The sequence below is a fragment of the Choristoneura fumiferana genome, chromosome 29, assembly GCF_025370935.1.
Source record: "Choristoneura fumiferana chromosome 29, NRCan_CFum_1, whole genome shotgun sequence".
Classification (NCBI taxonomy): domain Eukaryota; kingdom Metazoa; phylum Arthropoda; class Insecta; order Lepidoptera; family Tortricidae; genus Choristoneura; species Choristoneura fumiferana.
The window spans coordinates 4,933,950-4,951,918 of NC_133500.1; the positions used below are offsets into that span (position 1 = coordinate 4,933,950).

At 40.1% G+C, this 17,969-nt stretch overlaps 1 protein-coding gene and 1 non-coding gene across 2 annotated transcripts in view; both read left to right on the forward strand.

The window, feature by feature from the left end:
* LOC141444154 (probable ATP-dependent RNA helicase DHX35) overlaps nt 1–15,534 on the forward strand; it is a 77,336-nt gene extending 61,802 nt beyond the window's left edge. Inside the window, 10 exon segments of the mRNA XM_074109600.1 lie at nt 869–1,115; nt 2,339–2,480; nt 3,068–3,187; nt 4,322–4,488; nt 6,294–6,421; nt 8,043–8,189; nt 9,988–10,078; nt 11,873–12,023; nt 15,403–15,425; nt 15,428–15,534. Coding sequence (XP_073965701.1) covers nt 869–1,115; nt 2,339–2,480; nt 3,068–3,187; nt 4,322–4,488; nt 6,294–6,421; nt 8,043–8,189; nt 9,988–10,078; nt 11,873–12,023; nt 15,403–15,425; nt 15,428–15,516 — 1,305 coding nt within the window. The 3' untranslated portion in view covers nt 15,517–15,534.
* LOC141444393 (U1 spliceosomal RNA) lies at nt 5,325–5,487 on the forward strand. The gene has a single exon (XR_012453171.1). It is a non-coding gene; the product is annotated as a U1 spliceosomal RNA (small nuclear RNA).
* Nucleotides 15,535–17,969: the final 2,435 nt, after the last annotated feature.

The following is a 17,969-nucleotide window of genomic DNA, read 5'->3' on the forward strand; positions in this document are numbered from 1 at the left end:
ATCGATCGTACAGACGAATCGTACCGTATATGGGGCCCTTTAGGTCTAATTTCTTTGATTATGAGACAGAGACATCATAGTTATTTGGGCAAATAAGATTTAGGAGAAATATCTACTAGAGAAATACCGATACGTAGGTTAGCTGTGAAAGTACGTTTGTGATAGTATTAAGGCTGGGAATATACGTCAGATTTTTCGATAAGTACGACAGTCTTTACACTGGCAATTTTTTTTCAAACATGTTATTATGAGTCTACATTTTACCCGAGCGAAGCCGGGTTTTCATCTAGTATATATATATAACGAATATGACGAATATGACGGAATATGGAGAATGACGTTTTAGGTCAAAGTCATAATGAATTTCGTTCATTTTAAGAATGAGGCAATTTGACATTTAGGTATTATGAGCCCATGGCAATACGGTATTTGACTATTTTGTATATGTTTTATAAATTAAAAATTCACAATGCTTGTTATCGAATAGAGAAACAATTTTTAAGCTACCTTTACAAATAACAAAGTTATAATGGTTTGGAATTCAAGATTAGACAGAGACAGACATACTGGCATGTGACGTCACACGCCAGTGCCGCCATACTTGCTGCATAGAGAAAAGCGTTTGAGAAAGAGACAGGTATACAGATTTTTCAAAAAATCACCATAAACCCAATTTTCAACCGATTTAAATTTTCTCTTCGCTAAACACTATCTGTATATCTATATTTTCAAAATAATATTAAGATATGGCAAATTAGAAGTTGTCAAATACCGTATGTGCAAATCAGGGGTATTAGTGAATAAGGTATTATGAAATTTAGCGGTTTTAAGCCCAAAGCAAAAAACCAAACATCTCTGCTAATTCCAGGAAGAAATCCTGACCGCTTTAGAAACCCTCCAAACTTACGCCGAACAGAACAACGAGGCGAATAAATTCAGAAAACAATTCCCCAGTGGAATGAACGCGGCGAATCTGTCCATTCTACCGATGTACGGCAGTCTGCCCCATTACAAGCAGATCAAGGTGTTCCAGATGGGAGATAGGAACGTGAGGAAGGTTGTGCTAGCCACCAATATTGCAGAGACTAGCGTAACTATACCTGGTATTGTTTATGGTAAGTGGAGATTGGGAATTTCAAATTCAAACGCCTTATTGCGTCAAATGTTCAACTATCGTCAACAGTCGGGACCCATTCAAAAACGTGACCAGTACCCTTAGTGTAAGTTTTCGGTTACAAAATACATCTCGATCGCGTTCGCGTTAAAATCTCAATTTGTATGGAAACACGAACATCGCAAACGTTCCGCTAGAGGCGCTGTTCGTGTTTCCATACAAATTGAGATTTTAACGCGAACGCGATCGAGACGTATTTTGTAACCGAAAATTTACGCTAAGGGTACAGCTCTTAAATTACCAGAATTGGGCCCCGACTGTTGAAGTTTAAGTATGATGGTCTTTCCGAAAGCGCTGGTAGTTTAAAAAAATGACGTGTAAAAGTGCCCATTGCGGCCTATTTACTGAATAAATCATTTGAATTTGAATTTTGAATTTGAATTTAAGTTATTTAACACAGTTGTAGACTACTATTGTTTTTCCCATTTTAGTTTTTGTTCAGTCATTGATTTTAGTTATTTCATACTTTTTTGATGTTAATTTTTTTTGTCTCCAATATGCTCGGAAATGTCGGAAATTAAATCTAAAATTGAAGCCATGTTTCCTAAAAACATATTTCGCTATCTCTCATAGTTTCCGACTTTTCCCTACTGATTCATTTGGATTGATCAGGATCACCCTAGAATACATATAGAACTGGCAATTCATGGATTCGTATTCATTGTATTTAAACTCTACCCATCCACGAATAGCTTTTTCCCGGCCTCGGCAATAATGTACAAAAAGACAAAAAGACTCCAAATAACCAATCATAATTTGATTGCTTAGTAGCGACATCTCTTGTCTGGGTGAGCGGTTGGTTCCGAAAGAATGTGACGTCTCTCGATGAGAGCGAAACATAGATGTCGCTAGTGCTGCTGCATAAGTAGCGTAGTAGAAATAAGCAACCTGAGATATGTATGCATAGGAAAAATTCGTGTCTAAAATTCCTGTCCAGCGGTGGTGTAGGGGTTATAGCACGCAGCACGGATTGCTGAGGACCTGGGTTCGATTCCCAGCGCTGGTCTCTTTTTCTGGTTTTTCTGTGCATCCATGTCTCAGTTTGTATTTTCGATATGGTTTCACGGGATACCCGTAAAAGTAACAAATTTGGAGTTGAAATAAAAAATACAAAAAGACTCCAAATAACCAATCATAATAATGTACTATTACTTTGCTTTGCAGTGATCGACTGCGGTTTCCATAAGCTGCCGTACTTCGAGCCGTCTGTCGGTGTAGAGAGCGTGTGTGTGTGTCCGACGTCGCGCGACAACGCGCGGCAACGCGCCGGCCGCGCGGGACGGACCGCCAGGGGGAAATGCTACAGGTGCGGGGGGGGGGGGGGGGAGGGGGAGACGAGACGCCATAGCACACCCCGTACATTTGGTGCCGCTCACGTAGAAATGACGTATTTTTACGTACAAGATGTTATTTTGTAACCCCTGACGCTAAAAAGGGGTGTTATAAGTTTGAAGCTTTGTGTGTCTGTCTGACCGATTCGAATGCGGTTTTTTAAATTGGAAATCAGGTTTTCTAGTGATATTTCTTAGACATGTTTCATCAGAATCGGTTTTGCCGTTTTTGAGATATTGAACTTTGAAGTGACAAAGTCGGGGTTTTCCAACTTTTTGTTGGTCAGGTTATTAATATTATGCAAGAGGGTGTCATGGGAAGCAATGACCGCCGCCCATAGACATCTGCAACACGAGGGGTTTCACTTGGTGGCGATTAAAAACATAACATGCTTCATGCTTATGTTTGATATGTATTTAAGTATGTATTTATCTATATAAGTATGTTTATCCGTTGCCTAGTATCCATAGTACAAGCATTGCTTAGTTTGGGACTAGGTCAATTGGTGTCAAATGTCCCTTGATATTTTATTTTTATTATTATTATTGTGTTGTGTCTCAGGTTGTATACGGAGGCTGAATTCGACAAGTTGCCAGCGAGCGTGCCCCCCGAAATGTCCAGAAGCGACCTCTCCTCCGTCCTCCTCCAGCTGAAAGCGCTCGGCATACACAATTTATTGAGGTAATTCTAACTACTAAACTCGAGTCCAAAATAAGGCGAACTAGATTGAAAACTGAAAATGTTACAAAACATAGCAAAAAAAAATAGGCATAGGAATATGTAGATACAAATTTGTCGATATAACCTTGTGTAGACGCAGAACGAAAATGTTTTGTCATTTTTGAACTTTATTTTCATAGCTTTAGGCCTGAAAACGACAAAAACGATAACAATAAATAATAAATAACTTATCGAAAATTTCACAATAACAGAAATAGTTCCAAGCAAGCCGATGGCAGTTAAGTCGAATGACATATATGAAAATATGCCAATAAAACAAAATGGCGGATGGCGGCCTTTCCGATGTTCAACATTTTTTTGATATCTTTCAAATAAAAGATTTATTTTATTATTATTTCGTATGAGTTTTTTTCTAACATCGATAGTATTTTTTTTAAATACCGATATTACAACACTGGTGTAACTGTGGCAACATTCTTGTGTGTTGTATATGAGGGTAGATTGTTTCTTGCGTTATGTCTACCGTACACAATAAATATCAGTCTCGAAATACGTGAGTTTCATTCGCCATCTCGCTCCTTAAATTATTAAATACACACCATTTTGGCGACGAGTTATTTGATTATAAATAGTGTGTGTGCCATAAAGTGCGATTCGTGATGGCTGTGAATAAAATTCCAGACTTTAGCGGCCTCAAAGAATTTAAGTTACATGTAGATACGTGGTCAACTTACGTCAGCCGACTGAGGACGTGGTTTGCGCTGCAAGACATTAAACCAACAGATTTTTCTAAATATTTAGTGGTTATAATTATAATTGACTGTCAAGTTGGTTCGCCTAATTCTGGACTCGAGTCAGTGGCGTAGCGTGGGTGTCGGATATCAAAAAAATTTGCCGCCCTCTTATTTGGATACTCAGTCTAATCGGTCCGGTCATTACACTGGAAAATTCACACACACCATTGAATTGCTTCGCAGGTTTGTGCAGGTTTCCTCGCGATTAATCTAAATCTAAATTTCAAAGTGTGAAATCGCACATGAATTTCGAAAAACTCAGAGCTGAGAGCTTGAGAGGCCATAGGTCAAACCACTAGGCCACCACGGCCTGATGAATCTTTTACTGTTTTTTTTACAGGTTCACATTCCCAACACCGCCGCCAGCAAAATGCCTTTTAGCTGGTCTCGAAACACTATATGCCTTGAAAGCAATAGATAGAGATGGCAACTTGACAAGCGACGTCGGGGAGAATATGGCCGAGCTTCCTCTGAGGCCCATGTGTGCTAAGATGCTATGTAATAGTGGTAAGTCCATGATAAAGTAGCTGGGCCAGTCAACTACTTAGTGCAGCTTGTTTCCATGGTAACGGCTCCTGAAGGCCTACTTCGAAAATCGAAGTTCGCATCGTACCGTCCCTCTCACTCTCGTATTAAATAGTATAAGTGTCAGAGGAACCGACGACGAGGCACGATTTTCGTATTTCGTAGTAGCACCGGTAGGAAGCGTGAAGTACACGAGACAAAATAAGATGGCAAAACATTATTCACTACATTTATATTTTTTATGAATACATCGCGCTGTTATTTTATTATGGCGGCGCCGGCGCCCTATACTAACTTTAGTTCCAAAATCGACCACTAGATGTCACTATTATCCTCCCAATCTTACACCGTGCTTTTTTGAGCATGAAACTACCGTGAGACTCACTCATTTTAAATGATAACATAACGGATAACTCACGTCTGAAATCGAGTTTAGCTCGACATGTTTCGGGCTAATTCGTAACCCTTCATCTGGGAGCGAAGCGACTCGGCGGCTCCGAGCCGAAATATGTCGAGTTCAACTCGATTTCAGACGTGAGTTATCCGTTATATTATCATTTACACCGCGCTGTTATGTTTTTTACCATGGCGACGCCCCATACTAACTTTAGTTCCAAAACCAACTACTAGATGTCACTAGCACCCGCCCTGCCCATCGTACATTATCGCATTGACATTTTATTATGGCGGCGCCGCTTACCAACTTTAGTTCCAAAACCAACCACTAGATGTCACTATCACGCGCCCTCCCCATCCTACATCGCGCTGTTAAGATTTTTCCTGATTCAATGACGTTCTCAGTACGATTTGACGAAATCATACTTACCTGGCATAGGAGACACCGTGATCAAGTAGGCGGTTCTCCCAGGGCGAGACTCTTCCATTGCACTGCGGTTGGGTTGACCCTTGCGATTATCCCTAATGCGGATAACTCGGATGCGTAATTTTTGGTAGTGGGGACTGCGTACGCGCCGTCCCCTTCATTATAACTTAAAATTTGTATAGGCTGTCTGTTCTGTAGAACAGTGAAATGTATCAAGCAAGTTTTATTGTATTTGTAAGCAACTAACTTGATAGAGCTACGAACGTGCTAAAATAAGCGTTTTAATCTACTGACTAATATTATAAATGCGAAAGTTTGCAAGTCTGTTTATTCGTTTGCTACCTTTTCACGTCTAAACCGCTGAACCGATTTAGATGAAATTCGGTACACAGATAGTTTGAATCCCGGGGAAGGACAGCAGTTTTTTTCCCGGAAAATTGAATTGTTCCCGCCGCATAGCGATAAACGAATTCTACGCGGGCAAAAGCTAGTTTAATTTAAGTAGCCAAATGTTGCGCTGATCTGTTCTGGCGTAGACTTGAGTAAGATAACGAGTCGCTTAAAAACATGTTATGCAATATTCAAGCATTTTTTTTTTGTATTTATTGTTTAAGAAACCGAAATGTGGATATAGGTAGTCATTCACGATGACGCGTGCCGTGGTTCTTATTACAATGTCATTAATGTCTAATTTTGACAAAATCACGCGTCTTCATGGATGGCACTAGGTATAATAAATGTCTTAAAAATACGAAGTTGGGATGCTTTAAATTGTCATATTTATATTCATTATATTATTGTAAAATACATGTAATTTGTCACAACGACATAAAAAGTCTGTATTAAATTATATTTCTCTATTGCGGTCAATGAAAATTAACAAACAGAGAAGCTTTCACAATAGGTTCTATTTGGCACCATGCGGTCCATGCGGAATCCTAAAAGATTACATTATGTGTTTCAGGTGAATACGGTTGCGTAGATGAGGCCCTGGCAATAGCTAGCATGCTGCTAGTCGACGGTATATTCACTAAAAACGCTACAGGAAAGGACAATATCGCTGCTCGGGTATCAAGAAGGAATAATTTTGAGGTAATTTAAAATATCATCATCATCCTATATATACGTCCCAATGCTGGGCACAGGCCTGTCAGAATGAAGAGCGGCCATAATTCCCACGCGGGCCCGGTGCAGATTGAGAACTTAAAGAAAGAAATACATTTATTCACAACATAACACTCGGCAACACTACACAAGACTTAATAAGAGAGAATATTGTTTAGTACAGATAATATGTGTCATTGTGGTTCTGAAGAACGCCCCAGTGCTGATTTTAAAAACGACATGAATAGATAATTTGTTAACTACGTACTGTGATTTCAAAACATCGCTGGTTTGTGCAGGTGTTTCCTCATGATGTTTTCTTCATTCCATCCAGTTTGATGTTTAGTTTAGTTTAGTTTATTTATTCATTCAATATAAGATTACATTATAATTTACATAAATGTCAATTAAGTAAAAGAATTTATATTGAAATCGTCATAGGTGTAAATAAGATGAATAATAGGTAATATAAAAATAAAATTCCAATCGCGTCATGATGCGAAACATAACAATTAAAATAAGATTGGTTCTCCTCTAGGGATCGTCATACATAGTATAATGAAAACGCATTAAAATTAACATGAATATGGGCTAAAATGTCAAGGCTGAAATTAATACAATAACTAACGAACAATGAAAATGACAAAAATTAAAATTAAATAAAACAATAAAATACATCAGTTTAAATTCGGAATTAAATTAAAATGTCAAATCTATAAATTCATTTACTGAATAAAATGCATTTTCCAACAAAAGGTCTTTAAGACGACGGCTACACGTTTCATCGCTCTGTTCGCTTTTTAGGTGTGAGGGTAGGTGCTCATAGTATGTATGTATGTAAACTCTTTATTGTACAAAATAAAATTAACAAAATACAACTGACAAACTTTAAGATACTTGTACAAAGGCGGACTTATCCCTTTAAGGGATCTCTACCAGTCAACCTTTGAGTGAATGAGAGGAGAGGAGCAATACGTTAGGGTCCGACAAAGGGTGAGTTTAAGAGTTAAAAAATGGAAGCTACTATACAGTTTTTTTTTTTTTTTTTTTTTTATTGGACTGGATGGCAAACGAGCGAGTGGGTGGTACTATACAGTGCTTTAAACAATATAATACATAAACTACAATATAAATAAATAAACTACTATATATATGACCATAATACATATATATATCATAGTATTTGGGGCCGATAACGCACGGGTTTTTTTTTCCGCTAATGCCATCCTGTGAAGTACCGCCCGTAAGCGGCCCGTGCTGCGTGTAATTTTACCGGCTACGCCCATTCGACTGAAGCTAGAAATGTTTGATGAAATTTTAAATTGAGATGTTTTAAGTACCCTAAAACGGGGCAACTTTACACCGATTTTTGCTCCAAATTTCGTAACCTTTGTTTTATTTTAAAAATTATTATGCTGTGGTATCTTCATATATGTATTTATGTAAAGTAGATCAATTTATTGGGAAGTGTATCGGGTACCGGGACTTCGACCTGCAAGACGTTGAAACAAAATACATAACTGGAGCATTACCCGGTGGGGGGCAAAGTGGCCTCGTTTTACGGTACATGGTGATCTTTTTTTCAAATTAAATATTATTTTTATTACAGGTAGCAGAAGGCGACATAATAATGTATTTGAACGTATTTGATTCGTACATGAAAGTGAAAAACTCTAGTTCGGACCAAAAACGGTCAAAGAACGCGTGCAGAGACTGGTGTCAAAAGATGTATGTGAACCACAGAGTTATGGAGAAGGTATGTAAGATTTATATAAAAAAAGCTGACTAAATTTTGCTAGTGATATTTAGTTCTTCAATGCAATACTAGATGGCGCTAGGTGTAGCTGCAAGTTCAAACTGCTTTTTAGTTGCTTTGTATTTTATGTGGGTCTTCTTGTGACCGACTTTGGTGTAATAATAACATGCGGAGGGTAAAGTATTGTGCGTGTGTCATCCGGATCGCGCCCGCAGTCTTAGTCTGCGTTTCCACCAGATACAGATAGTGCAGCGAGAGTTAAAGTGACCGATCCGCATTAGCGATCCCTTCAAATAGCGAACCTACTGTGTTAAAAATAAAGTTGTGTTAAATACTTGTGATGTATATGTCGGCGGCCGATCGTAAAATCCGCCAGATCACGAAATTCCTAGGCATATCGTGAAATGCCGCCATTTCATGAATTGGCTAAGGGACATCCGCCATATCGTTCAAAACTAACCGTTTAGCGATTTGCCTAGTGACGTTTAGGCAGATCATGAAATTCCTAGGCATATCATGAAGCGCCGCCATTTCATGATTTGGCCAGTTTAGGCAGATCATGAAATTCCTAGGCATATCATAAAACGCCGCCATATCGGTTCTGGCACTTCGCCGGCCGCTGCCGCGGCACGCTCGCTTCGCTCGCTCGGCTCGTGCGTCGTGATCACAATTAATACTAACCACTCCTCGCTTCGCTCGTCGTACCTAAATTTTTCTATATAAATAAATAACAACTAGTGAATACTTTATTTACCAACAAAATACTAACCTCTAAAATACGGGCAGACGCCCATGGTTTTTTCACATTGTGCACAGAATTCGTTTGATTCACATAAAAAGAACGGAGCTGATGTTCAAAAGCTTCTTTTGCACTTCTATTTTGAATTCAATCACTATTTTCGGTTTTAAAGATCATTTGTTGCGACGCCAACATTTTTCACGCTCTAAACAAACACGGCCGGTCAGCTGGTCACGGCCGCCATTGCATACGCAGCGCCACCAGTGGCCAAATAAGAAACTATTTTACGATGTGCCCGGTATAGAGCTAGGAATATCGACGAATGCGTTGCTCTAATCGATCTGCCGTATTATTTCTCAGGCACATCGTGATATGCCTGGCCAACGTTTAGGCATATCATGAAATGGCGGCGTTTCACGATATGCCTAGGAATTTCGTGATCTGGCGGATTTTACGATCGGCCGCCGACATATAGATATCATTTAATAATATTGTAAATCTGTTTAAAAAAATATACCTCGTTGAGTTTCTTGCCGGATTCTTCTCAACAGAGGTTTTTTCCGAACCGGTGGTAGATTTATTTTGACATTTTTAAGTGCTTGTTATAGCCTAAATTGAATAAAGATATTTTGACTTTGACTTTGACACACAGCTACAAAAAGAACTGATTGCACAAAACGAGAATGAATGAAATGAATGAGTAAATGTCAAAATCCTGCTGTCATTACACGACATTGTTGTAGCTGTGTGTGTAATCATTCATTTCAACACTCGTGGCGCTACCTACATGCGTGAGGAATGTGTTTTTCATGAACCAATAGAGACGCTTTATTTACCTAAAATAAAAAACCGTGAAAATACTGAAGTCTGAATTAGTTCTGCCATTCGACACTAGATGGCGTAAGTTAGCATCAAAATCAAAAGCTAACAATTGACTAAAACTACCACTGGTTCGGAAAAAACTGTTGAGAAAAATCCGCTAAAAAAAACTTTTTTCAAAACAAGTCTGTAATGTTATTTAATTACGGCAAATACATCATCTTCTCGTTAAATTTTTAGGCGTGTGACATAAGGGAGAGCCTTGAGAAACTAGTGAAGCGTAAGTTTGGGATCGAGAATAAAACGTTCGAAGGATTTGATTTGGGAACAGGTAAAAAATATATATTTCAAAATCTCCATATACCTATGTTTTCTGTACTGCTTACTATGTGTTGGTGTTCGATAAAGAGTTATTGTATTGTATTTTAAGGCAGCAAAAGGGGGTATCTAAAGAAGACACAGTTGCAGGTGGTAGGACCTTGTGCAAGGTCCGCCCGGATTGCTACCACCATCTTGCTCGCTAATCCTGCCGTGAAGCAGCAGTGCTTGCACTGTTGTGTTTCGGCGTGGAGAGTAAGACAGCCGGTGAAATTACTGGCACTTGAGGTATCCCATCTTAGGCCTCTAGGTTGGCAACGCATCTGCAATCCCCCTGGTGTTGCAGGTGTCTATGGTGGTGATATCTTACCATCCGGAGACCCACTTGCTCGTTTGCCATCCAGTCGAATAAAAAAAAAGACAGTTTTGAGTTATTTATACCATCTGATGCAGAAGTTACACAGTGGTATAAGTAGCTTGAAAGTAATGAAAAACAGTTCAATGGTGAGTGTAGTTCGTAATCTGCACTGGTACCATGTGGGAACTACAATTACAGTTCAAACCATGTCATACTGAGAGTAGCCTGCCACTTTAATTTGCTATGTATGTATTGTATGGGTCAAATCTTGTAACTGAATTTTGACCCACTTCCAGTGGCCAGATTGACTTAAAATTTGGCGCACTTATGTAAATCTGGTGACAATATAATAATAATCTAGCAGAGACATCTTGTATTGGTATTGGTAGTCCGGCCAGGATCGTCTCCGAAGGACGGAACTCCTCAATGGTTAATGGTATCGACTTGAAATTCTGTACGAAAATGTAGTTCAGTATCATCATCATCCCAGCCTATATACGTTCCACTGTTGGGCACAGGCCTCCTCTTAGAACAAGAGGGCTTGGGCCATAGTTCCCACGCAGGCCCAGTGCGGATTGGGAACTTCGCACGCACCATTGATTTGCTTCGCAGGTTTGTGCAGGTTTCCTCACGATGTTTTCCTTCACCGCAAAGCTCGTTGTAAATTTCAAATGTAGTTCAGTATAATCAGCATAAATCCATGCTAATATTATAAATGCGATAGTGTGTGTGTTCGTGTGTATGTTTGTCCGTCTTTCACGTTGAAACGGAGAGGCGGATCGACGTGATTTTTGGCATAGAGATAGTTTATGGACCCGAGAGTGACATAGGCTACTTTTTATCCCGAAAAAATGCATTTCCCGAGGGAATAGCGCGCGACAACCGAATCCCACGCGGGCGAAGCCGCGGGCAAAAGCTAGTAGCTTGTATGTATGTAAGCTTGTGTGTTTTCGTTTTATATTTTTGTCTTGGCGGATAGTTCAGTGGTTAGAAAACCTGACTTCGAAGTTTGAGGTCCCGGGTTCGATCCTCGGCCGGGGCAGATATTTGTATGAATAATACGAATGTTTGTTGTCGAGTCTCGGGTGTTTAATATGTATTTACGTGGTTCTCTATCGTTTGCCTGAATTTCATATGCCCGAATGTACCGTTTTCTAGAATTTTCATTTGCCATAAAGTAATTTATTTCTGAAATAGTAATTTCTTCAGAGTTGATATTAAACTAACCTAACCTACTGCATTATATATGATGACATTAAAAAAAATCCTGAAAACAGCACGGTTCTGTATATTTTATGGCAAACGTTGGTATGGCAAGTGAAATTCGGGCAAATGAAATTCGGGCAAATGAAATTCGGGCAAGTGAAATTCGGGCAAATGAAATTCGGGAAAGTAAAGTTAAACGGTATTTACGTATGTTTTGCTCTTATTTATCAATTCCCTTTCCAGAGAAATGCAAACGTGTAATGAAATGCGTGCTATCAGGATTCTTCCCGCAAGCTGCTCATTTGAGCACAGATTCAACGTACAGAGGCATCAGAGGCGCCGTGCTGCACATCAGCCCGGACAGCTGTTTGTATAGAGTGCAGCAGCCGAAATGGTGAGTAGTTGTGACACCGACCAAATCTGTCGAGATAAGTTGGATACGCGACGGGTATTAGATGCGGTACAAAGTTTTGAACATGAAACTACCGTGAGACTCACTCATATTAAATATAATGACCCGGACTGTGCGCGTGTTGCAGCAGCCGCTGAGTCGCGTTGCTCCGAAGACGAAGGGCTACGGATTAGCCCGAAACATGTCGAGCTAAACTCGATTTAAGACGTGAGTTATCCGGGTCATTATATTTAATATGCGGTACAAATTGTTTATTCTATGTAATCTAATCAATTGTAACTTAAAATGTAATTACAGATGTAGTAAGTTTTTTTTTTCAGTATTATTAGCTTTAGTAAACTACAGTGAGATAGTTAAAAAAATCAAGATAAATACGGACTTTTCTGACAAAATGCGATGGCAAAACATTATTTACTACATATGTACCTCTTAACATTTTGAAGACTTCATCATAAATAAATAAAATAAATAAATAAAAAGACATTTATTGCCACATTAAAAAAAAATACAATGAACATAACAAAAGACAAAAATAAAAACAACAGACACGTTACAAATATGTGGCCTGCGCCCGTCTCCTGCGCACGTTTTACACAGTCAGTAATACGGGATCATCATCATCCCAGCCTATATACGTCCCACTGCTGGGCACAGGCCTCCTCTCAGAACAAGAGGGCTTGGGCCGTAGTTCCCACGCGGGCCCAGTGCGGATTGGGAACTTCACACGCACCATTGAATTGCTTCGCAGGTTTGTGCAGGTTTCCTCACGATGTTTTCCTTCACCGCAAAGCTCGTGGTAAATTTCAAATGTAATTCCGCACATGAATTTCGAAAAACTTAGAGGTGCGAGCCGGGGTTTGAACCCACGACCCTCTGCTTGAGAGGCGATAGGTCAAACCACTAGGCCACCACGGCTTATATTTGAAGACTTAATAGTATCAAATATGGACGTGAATATTAAATATAATGACCCGGATAACTCACGTCTTAAATCGAGTTTAGCTCGACATGTTTCGGGCTAATCCGTAGCCCTTCGTCTTCGCTCAGCGGCTGCTGCAACACGCGCACTGCGCGCCGCCGCTCTGCTCGCGCGACTACCCGACGAAACTGACACCGGCACACAACTACCCGCGTTTTCATCATCATTACAACTGTCAAATGTAGGGTAGCACACAACACTAACAACATCGCTCTGTAAAGGTACGTTCACACACACCGATGACGCAGCACGAGTATTTAACACCGTTTTCCAACTCGGAGGTACCGTCCAACCACTATCCCGGTTGAAATTCGGACACTTGTTACGCCGAAGATATAGCATCAAGTCGATTTTCCGTCCTCATATGCAGCTCAGACAGTTGGTACGTTCGCCGAAGGATAAGGAGCCCCTGAGTGGCCCCGGGGTATATATGATTCCCTGTGCCTGTGGCAAGAGCTATATTGGAGAGACTGGACGAAACGTGTCCACAAGGGTATCGGAGCACATACGCAGTATGAGGAAACAGGACGACAAGGGCTGCTGCTGTGGCCGAGCACTCAATGAACTCGGATTCGACGCACTATATCAGATTTGATAAGGTATCTGTACTTGCGAGAGAGAAATTTTTCATTCCGCGGAAAGTGCGTGAAGCCATCGAGATTAGTCGTCGGCCGAATTTCAACCGGGATAGTGGTTGGACGGTACCTCCGAGTTGGAAAACGGTGTTAAATACTCGTGCTGCGTCATCGGTGTGTGTGAACGTACCTTTACAGAGCGATGTTGTTAGTGTTGTGTGCTACCCTACATTTGACAGTTGTAATGATGATGAAAACGCGGGTAGTTGTGTGCCGGTGTCAGTTGCGTCGGGTAGTCGCGCGAGCAGAGCAGCGGCGTGTTGCAGCAGCCGCTGAGTCGCGTTGCTCCGAAGACGAAGGGCTACGGATTAGCCCGAAACATGTCGAGCTAAACTCGATTTAAGACGTGAGTTATCCGGGTCATTATATTTAATATGAGTGAGTCTCACGGTAGTTTCATGTTCAAAATGGACGTGAATCTCTAATAAATCATTTTATTTTCAATCATTCAAATCAGCCCACATCCACCTATACCTTATGATTAAAAATACCGGTATTGTGGTGTTACTAATTTAAATTTTCAAAGATGTCACGATATCTAGGTTTTGGGTCCAATTCATTATCGCCAACTGACTGCACTATTAATTGGGTTGGTGTGTAACTGAACTTGTTCGTAAAGGTAATTTTACCCTCGACTTAACTATCAAACCTCGCCTGCGGCTCGGGTGAAATGGCGCGATTTGTGCACTTGGTATACACTCAATGCTTGAAAGTTTCTTGTTCCAATGTAGTATTATATGAAAAAAAAAATAAAGCAATATTTTTTTATTTAAGTACAGTCAACCAATTTGATTCCTGGGCCACCAAGGAACTTTTTTCTATACTGTAACATTATTTATCGAATGACGTTGAATACATAAATGAAAAAAAAAAGAAAATGTAAAAGTTTATTCGGGACAAGTAAAATAAAATAAAATGAGAATACAAAATACAAAAGAAAAATTAATTAGCCTCAGCATAAAATGCGGACTCCTTGGGTGGAGCCAGCGCTGGTCTTCCGGCGAGACCATTTTAGACAAGCATTTTAGCATTTTTGCAATATGATTGATTACGTCACGGTTCTGTGGTGGCCTAGGGATCAAATTGGTTGACTATACCTAGTCGTAGAAAAAGTATTGTATGCAAAATTGAAAATACAAACTGAAATATAGATGCACAGAAAAACCAGAAAAATAAGACCATCACTGGGAATCGAACCCAGGTCCTCGGTATTCCGTACCGCGTGCTATACCGCTACACCACTGATGGTCAACGGTACCGACACGAATTTCCCCTATGCACCTCATATCTCAGCTTGTTTGTTTCTTATTTAGCCACTTAAGCAGTGACACTAGCGACATCTGTGCCGTAGCCCTCATCGAGAAACTCGAGAAACGGCGAGGGTGGATAGACACGTCGAGGGGAAAATGGGTTTAAGGCTCGAGTTTTACACTCTGCTTTTCACTTAGATTGCGAGGAAATGAAATAGCAACGGTGGAAACAATAATTCACTTTCTATGTAACTTTTTTTTATGCATTATTATAATAATTCTATTCTTTTCAATTTTACTGATTTATTATGATTGGTTTGATTCATTTTAGTTTTATGTACAAACTTTTTGTTTGTGGCTGTTGACACCCGATTACCTTGGTCTTAAGTTGGTCTTAGACGAAGTTTTTTTTTTATGCACTAGAACATTAAAAGTCACTTTATGTCGCCTAGATACAGCATAAACACGAACTTTACGAGCATGGGATTTATTTACAGGGTGGTGTTTGCCAGTGTACAAAGTACGGAGACAAGACGTACATGCGTGATATGATGACGATTGACAAGGAATGGCTTTTGGAAATAGCACCACACTATTATAAGCAGAGTTAAATTAAAGTATACATACAATGTGTTCTTTTTTATTTCCGTTAACCCATTTTTAGCTTTAAATCTTTTTTTGTTAGCGTAGCGTAGGACGACCAACGAGATGGACGAATAAGTTTAAAGTCACGAGTTCTCCGTGGATGCAGGCCGCTTCCAACCGAAGCGACTGGACGTCTATGGGGGAGGCCTATGTCCAACAGTGGACGTCCTACGGCTGAGATGATGATGATAAACCCTTTTCTAGTGGAAGGCGGGTGTTATAGGGTCACTTTGTTCGTTTTTATATTAGACGGGGAAACGAGCATGCGGGTCACATGTTGGAAAGTAATCACTGCAGCCCATGGATACCCGCAACACGAAGGGTACCACAGATGCGTTGCCGGCCCTTTGAGTGATCGATATTGTCCTGCTATATCGAAAACATTCTTCGAGCTATGTCTGTGTGGCGTACTGATCGGGCAAGGCAATTATCTTATTGTTATTCTGGCCAGTCAGCGAGGGGACAAAAGTAGTAGGCACAGTTTAATAGAAAAATGTTGTCACAATATACTAACATGGTTATTAGATGACAAATTATAGAAGGGGCTTAAAACTCCCACAAAAAATTTTTTTTTATTCGATTGGATGGCAAACGACCACACCGACACGTGGTGGCCTAGTGGTTTGACCTATGACCTCAAGCAGAGGTTCGTGGGTTCTAACCCCGGCTCGCACCTCTGAGTTTTTCCAAATACATGTGCGAAATTACATTTGCATTCACCGCGAGCTTCAGGAAAACATCGTAAGGAAACCTGTACAAACCTGCTAAGCAATTCAGTAGTGTTTGTGAAGAACTTAGTACGCACTGCGCTCGCGTGGGAGATACGGCCCAAGCCCTCCCATTCTTTGAGGAGGCCTGTGCCCAGCAATGGGACGTATACATATAGGCTGAGGTGATGACTAAAAAATACCTGCCTACTTATGGAAATTCCTGAGTGTTGTTTATTTCTAAACCTAGGAAATCTAGACTCAACGCAACTTTGTTAATTAATTAGACTTAGGTTACACGCAATAGTAAGTTAATTAAAGTTGCTTGTAAACTAATTAGTTAAAATCATCAATTAGTCGAGTCAAGGTTATCTCGAGTCTTGATTTTTAACCCGGACGCTGTTGCTATTTTAATGGACATAGGTTTTTATTGCGCAAATAAGTTATTTTTATAGGTTGTAACTCTGAGAAGAGAATAAAGTAGCTCGGACTCGCGTTCGTCGCATAATTTTTGAATGTCATAATGTTTGTCATAATTTTCGGGAAAACGAGCATACGGGTCACCTGATGGGAAGCAATCACCGCCGCCCATGGACACCTGAACAGGAGGGGTATCACAAGTGCGTTGCCGGCCCTTTGAGACATTGATAGGTTCGTTTTTAAAGATCCCTAATTTGTACCGCTCCGGAAACTCCCAGGAAGCTGTTTCCATATTTTAGTCGTGCTTGGAAATAAGTAATTTTCAGTAGGTTAAATCTCATCAAAACAGATGTGAAATGAGAACCAAGTTCAATATTATGATTATACCTTGATTGTTCACTTAAACGACAAAAGAAGTGATATTGATTATCTAAATGGGTGCCAAGTTCAAAGTTCGTCTTAAAATAATTTTATAACAACTTAAAATATCATTTCTTCTTATAACTTAGGATAATATATTGAAGCCTCATGCTTGCTTACTTAATAACAATATTTTTTATCCATATATTGATATTTAAATTAAATGTTGATATGCTTAGTTACTACCGTTCCGTACCGTACCGTTGGGGTAGACTAGTTCTTGAGTGGAGACCACGGATCGGCAAACGTAGCGTAGGACGTCCTCAGACTCGGTGGAGCGATGATCTTCGCGGGGCGGCTGGCAAGAGCTGGATGAGAGCGGCCGAGGATCGTGCTCAGTGGCTTGCCATGGGAGAGGCCTATGTCCAGCAGTGGACGAACATAGGCTGATGATGATGATGATGATGCTTAGTCACTATTGAAATAGTAACTGCTTAGCAACTGGCATCTTGGGTGTTGACGTGTTTGTGGTGCGTGTAGATTAAGGTGTAGATATTAATAACAGCTTGTATTAGTTACCACTGATTTTCTAGTTGTTTTTGTCATTATGACAAACTAGATGTGTAAGTAGTTGTGTACTGTAAGAGATATTTTTGACGTGTGAAAGCTCACGTGAAAATGCTGACTTAGGTGTCCATAACTTTGTGACGATTGAAACGTTTGTTTTTATGAACACTCGGCCCGTGTAGATATAGATAATTCTGCTGCTGATTATACCCTAAAAAAATTTTTTTTTACTATTTTCTCGGCGTAGTTGCTACACACAAAATTACAGCTTTCTAGCACTGATAGTTTCTTAGCAAAGCCGCAGACGGACGGACAGACAGACATGGCGAAACTATAAGGGTTTCGTTTTTGCCATTTTGGCTCCG